This window comes from Platalea leucorodia (genome assembly GCF_965183815.1).
Source record: "Platalea leucorodia genome assembly, chromosome: 4".
Lineage (NCBI taxonomy): Eukaryota > Metazoa > Chordata > Aves > Pelecaniformes > Threskiornithidae > Platalea > Platalea leucorodia.
Genome location: NC_138826.1, coordinates 67,567,365 through 67,573,364, shown reverse-complemented (window position 1 = coordinate 67,573,364; position 6,000 = coordinate 67,567,365). Strand labels below are relative to the sequence as shown.

The 6,000-nt window shown below is 41.8% G+C and overlaps 1 protein-coding gene across 4 annotated transcripts in view; it reads right to left on the bottom strand.

Moving 5' to 3' along the window:
• Positions 1 to 714: 714 nt before the first annotated feature.
• Positions 715 to 6,000, bottom strand: part of POLR3B (RNA polymerase III subunit B) — an 82,481-nt gene continuing 77,195 nt past the window's right edge. For 3 of the 4 annotated variants that reach the window (XM_082310145.1, XM_082310147.1, XM_082310148.1), the window contains one exon: positions 1,848 to 2,388. In XM_082310145.1, coding sequence (XP_082166271.1) covers positions 2,259 to 2,388 — 130 coding nt within the window. In that variant the 3' untranslated portion in view covers positions 1,848 to 2,258. Of the gene's footprint in view, positions 768 to 1,847; positions 2,389 to 6,000 lie in introns of those variants that run through there. The other variant, XR_014228014.1, reaches the window with a different exon arrangement.

The window sequence follows — 6,000 nt, the reverse complement described above, 5'->3', positions numbered from 1 at the left end:
AGTTTCAACTCAAATCTGCACTTAAATATGCCTCTGGTGTATGCACAGGCTTAGGTTAGACAGCAATGATGTGTAAATGGGACTGATGTCGGTATCACCAGAATAGCTGACAGTGGGTGACCCTCACTTACTGCCAGACATGTCTGGTTTCTATGTTCTACTGGATCCACCATTGCCAAGGCTGCCCCTTTCTTCCTAAACTTCCACTATCGCAGAGGATTTCCTTCACGCTCATGAAACCTTTCATCCCCACGCTTTCATCAGCTTGAGGTAAACTAGCTGCAAGGTTACCCCTCAGGGCTGCATATAGCCCTGTTCTCTCGATAGCGTAACTCATGAGCACGCTCCTTCGCTCCTCCTCCATCTCTGCTACCTCTGCTTAAATTCCCGCAGGTGTAATTGTACACAATGCTTAGTCTTTAATGTCCTGTAGCTCTGACCATCTAGCCTAGGAGACCGCTTAAGAGAGGACTACCTAGTAAGAGCACCTTATCCTCAGCGTAGGATCCAGGTCAAAACTTTCCCCCACCGGTAGGCTGTAGCCTTTGAGGCTCACTCCCTCTGCTGGCGCACCCGAGCCTCAGTTTGGCAATCTCAGGGAACAAAGGAAAGGTTGTTAATTTGGTTGGGGCTTTTGGTTAGCCTCTTCCTCCAGTTCGAAGCAGTACATCACTCTCTTATAACTCTTTGTAAATAACCCCGAGCTGTTCAGATCCTGGTAGAGGTGCTTCAGGAGCTTTCCCAATCTGAATGTGCTGTGTTGACATCTGTGTTGTCATTAGTCCAATTGCAAAAAAAGAAAAAAAAAAAAAAAGTCTATACCTTCAGACTTGATTTGTAAGCCCAGACACAAAACTACCAGTTTAAGCATTTTGGCGGAAGCTTAAAAAGCAAGCCTACTCAGGCTGGTACTCATCTCTGCTTCTCAAGCAGCTAAGAGAACACCAGCAACGTGACTGCAAGAACAGGGCCAGGATCAGCATGCACAATTCAGCCATACGAGGAGCCAAAGAGCATCCCAGGACTTCCAGATCACAGGCGGTGTTCTGTATCCTCACTGACCTGGCGTGCTGCCTTTCTCTGAAGCACTTGAACACGCACATACTTCATCTCGACTTCAGTGGGACTACTCCTTTCTTTAAAAACTCAACCATATGCTTTGCTGAGTAAGGGCTCAAGTGAGTTTAGGGTACAAAGTGACTCTTAGTTCATCTACTGCTTTAGTTCTAGACCTTAGATCTCATGAAAAAATTCAGCTGCTCCCTTTCTAAATCCTTTCAGGTCATTCAAACCTGCTTCGCTGTCAATAGAGGATTTGTTGTTCTTCATAGTTCATTTGTTTTGTTTTGTTCTTAAAAAAGGTTTCAGCTATGCCCATATTTAAAATGAGTTCTGAAGTCCTAGGACAGCATACGTCAGTACCTGGTGTTCGCAACCTGTCTCTTCAGCGCTTTGGGCCAGTGTATTATTAGATCTCCTGCACACCGTAGGAATTGAATGGGTATCTGTAAGCTGTATCATGCACTTGCTGCATACGCAGTCCCCTCCCTTGAACTTCATGGAAACTGCATACGTTTAGCTGAAAGCAGATTGACTGTACCACCACACCATTGCTTGCACACAAATGCACCTGCATATTGAAATCCCACTCAAAACGTCTGATTTCAAGTTCTCGAGAAAATAGTTTCATTTCTCTAAGCCTGACACTACTTAAGAAAATTTTAACGCTTTAACAAAATGCTTTACGAATAGGAAAATGCTTTAGACATTATAAGAAGGCTTTACTGTCTTTACACAACCATCAACACACATTCAGGTAGTATTATTTAAAACATTTATTAGTCTTTCATATTACACTGGTCTGGAAAACATTTTTAACCTTTATGAATAAAATGTGCATTTAGCTCCGCTCAAGCCCTAGTCCAGCAAAGCACTTTTCAAAACCAAGCACGGGGTTGTTTGAAGTGATGCAAGTGCTCTGCTGGATCACGGCCTTATTCCACAATTCCCACGTCCTGTTCACTCAGACTAATCAAGGCTTTCGGAACCGCTCCTAGTGTATTCTACTGAGAGAGTCTCCCCTGTCAACTTAAAAACAGGCAGGATATGTGAGAAAGATATCTTACACTGTCTTGCACCTCCCTTGGACCCACTCAGGATTTAGAGTTATTCCTGTTCACCAAAAAAATCTTCCAGTTATATCTGCTGGATTTCGATTTCTGTAAAGTACTTTTTTTTTCCCATCTTTTTCATCTTGTTCATTCATTGTACTTAGCTAGTTTTAGCCTAGGTATGATGTTCATTGACTGCAGTTCTTGGAATAAGAGTTTACAGGCATAAGGGATGCGCAGAGAAGACACATGACATGATGATTTGCAGTAGTGGCACCTAGGGAAACAAACAAAAAGAAAGTCAGATTTGGTGCATAAATGAAGCTCTGCAGAAAAAAAAAACAGTTGCCGCTATCCACTGGTTTCTTTGTCCACCTGTATGTATACACTGGGCTCAGTCCTAGAAAGAGCCAAATGCTTGAGACACATTTTAGCGCTTAAGTAAGTCATAACTTCAAGCCCATAAATAATCTGACTGAAGTCAATAGGAGCTTAATGTTAAACCTGCACTTTTCTTGGAGAAGAATCACAGTGCTCAGCAGCTAACAGGACTGACTTCTACTTTTTCACCACTCACATTATTGCCAGCACAAATTCAGCATTGCACAATGAGAGAAAGGAGGTGAACAAAGCTAAGTATTCCTGAAAACACAGTTAATGGTCCAGTTTCTGTCTTATATATATATGTCACAAAAAAGAGGCAGGAAGAAAGAAGGTTTACACTTAGGTTTTTTCCTTATACTCAGTTTCACCCTATGATGTCTCAAATTAGTTCATATTCCAGAAAAGAGGCATCTCTAGTCTTACGTCTCTCTGTGTGAACAGCCAAAGCTTTAGTCAAGACGGGAAACCAGTAAAACTGCTTTAACACATATTCGTTGCGCTCTTCATTCAAATAACGATCTTAAAATTCTGGGGGAAAGGGATTTTTTGTCATTTAGATATAATGTTGACCATATTAGGAATATATAGGCTGGTCACTCAGCCATCTTTCCAGTATCGGGACTCAAATGCAGCAGTGGTAGCAACTGTTTAAATTACTTCATTTCATATTCTGTGTACACACAAAGGAAATTAAAAATCTTTCTTATAAATACCGGTTTCCAACCTCCCTATTTCCTCATTCTCCTGTATATTCCATCTTCTGGTTTTGGAGAGTTGAGAAAGCCAGGCCTTTGGGAACACAGAGTGACTCAGCACTTCCTAATGGTCTAACAAAGCTCTTTTTTTGCTTCTGTGTTTCAAATCTATATTTCTGGCATAAAGTCATAACAGTCTGAAGATGCAATTAAGGAAGAATTAGCAAAATTCCTACATGCTTCTGTGGTACAGAATGAGGCTGAAAGTCAACATCTACAATAAAGCCAATGCTCAGTCACTTGTTTCTGTTACCAGTAAACTTGACCTAGAGCACGTGGAAGTCAATGGGGACAGGTCCAATAAAGTTGGTTTGTGTTAATAAGGTTCTTGGTTATGAGAGCTGGCATTAGTCTTCCAGTTACTTTTTCAGACTCTGCTACTTCTCTTTTACAGACATACTTAAAGTGCATGTAGAACAGCCGGTTATTTTCCAAGAAAACTGTGGTTGCCTTGACCTCCACATGCTCCATACTTGGGGTATTTTTTTATTTTTTTATTTTTTAAAAAACCAACAAGAAAGCTTTCAACCAATGGTACAGAAGACTTAATTACATTTCTGCAGTTCATGATGAGGAATGAAGCTTCCCTTATTCCCAGTAATTGCTCTGGCTTTGCATCTGACTATAGGCAGTAAGAAGGTAATAGACTGAACTAAGTGTTCCCCTGGAACGGGCTTCTCCTGTAGACACTGTTACATAAGGGAAACGCTACAGCTAGCATGCCTTTGAAACAGAACAGACCTCAACTGCAGGTTTATAACTGCTCCCTTAGTCCGAATTTATAGGGATAGGTACATTTTTATGGTGGGAGGAAGTGGCCTAAACAAAAGCCATTTTCCGATGATAACATAGCAAGCAATTGGTCTCAACAGAAGAAGTCCTGCAAGCCCTGGGAGCCTGACGTGGCACAACTTTTCTGCCATGAGCAGATGTCTGGCATCTGATTACAGCTACTAGGGACTGAGGAACAACGACTACTCACTATACCCAGGCTCAAAGCTACACCGTTCGGGGCCTGCTTTGTAGCGGGGTGGGGATCACCCAGAAAGGTTCAAGTGCTGTAAGCACGAAGCTCTGTCAAACAGAGAACACAGAAACTGAAGTACTTGAAAGACCGTTTGGTACTAGAACTGATACTAAACTGGATAGGAAGAGGCAACTGTGCCAAGTCTGAATCTGGACCAGAAACAAAATTTTTCTTCATGTGTATTTTAAAATGCTCAGACTCTAGGGATCAGAATAACTTCTCATCTCATCATCAAAAAAGGACCAAATTCTGCTTATTGCATTCAGTGAAGTCCTGCCCCTGAGCACCTGTACAACCGCAAAGTTGTAAAATTTGCATAAAACTGGTACGTCACAGTAAGTTTCTACTGTATTTTTTACGGGGACAAATTCTGTCACTGCCACAGCGGTCCCCTTCCCCTGCGAAAGTACCAGTTCAGGCCCCAACACTGATCTCCTGTTACTGTCTTGCAGAAAAACATACCCAGTGGCTAGTCCTTGTCTGGGAGGAAGGGCTCACCTTCCTGAAGACAAGTGCCCTTAATGCTAGCCACTAAACAATACGTTTCTAATAGGTTGCTTGCAGCAATGTCTTATTAACGCCAGAATCACTGAAAAGGCCTGTTTGGAAGTTTCTCTTAACGACTTGGTCTCTACTGCGATGCTCATTATAGGGCCACTTGCTTCAGCTACTGGTAGAGACAGCGTATCATTTAGCAGAAACTACCTCTTACTGATTACTCTCACACATCAGACAGCTTTTCACAGAATCAGATTGCAAGAATGTCTGGCTCTGTCTGAGAGAGTAGTTTCTTTCACAGTTATTTAAAGAGAGTTACTGAACTTTGTTACAAGCTTCAAAATATGAAATATAATAACAACACCTTAAAAATAAAATGTAATACTATTTCTAAAGTTCAAATTCCTGCTTTTCTTCAAGGTGCCCTCACTTCCTGTGGTCTCTGAAAATCTTCAATGACCGCTTTGAAAGCCAAGGTCTTATAAAAAACATAATTGAGCTGCATCTGCAAGCGAGTTTTTTTAAGGCAGTGCTTTACACAGTTAGAAGCGGTTGGTTGTTTGACTTATGGCATGCCCTTCCTTTCAGATAACTTCCTTCAACTGTCATTTGCATTGCAGTAGTTTTAAGAGACCTGGATCAGAAAAAGGCCTCACTTGTTACATACAGTGTACACACACTCAAGAGAAACAGGACTCTCAAAAATACTTACTGCACAAAAGCCAGTAGGACAATGCCCGACTAAAAATCACCAACCACAATAGGATGCGCAGAGTAGGCCTTGTCTCTCCTCTGGATTTCACCTGTGTTTACCTACCTCTGTCTGAACTTCTGCTCCACAAGGAACAGAACTGCTGCTGCTGCTCTTAGCAGGCAAGCGTGGTGCTTGGTTTCTGGCCAGAAGCCACACGCTTCAGAAGAAAGGTCTGACCAAGGGCAGAAGAGGTAGCTGTCACTTTCACACATCTACAAACTGAGAACACACCTTACTTTCCTACTTCATTATATCATGGAAAAATCACTCTTGAAGCATTGAAGTGAATAAAGTCCAATTTCCTGCCTCTCCCAATAGATTGATATTGGTATCCAAGATGTGGCAAGTTTCCAACAATGTTCTTTTGAGGTATTTAGAAATGAATCTTTCTCCTCCTCCTTCCAACTCCCCATCTTCCCCCAACATAAATATTAAAGTAACTTGTAACTTGAGCTCGCACCATTTATTTTT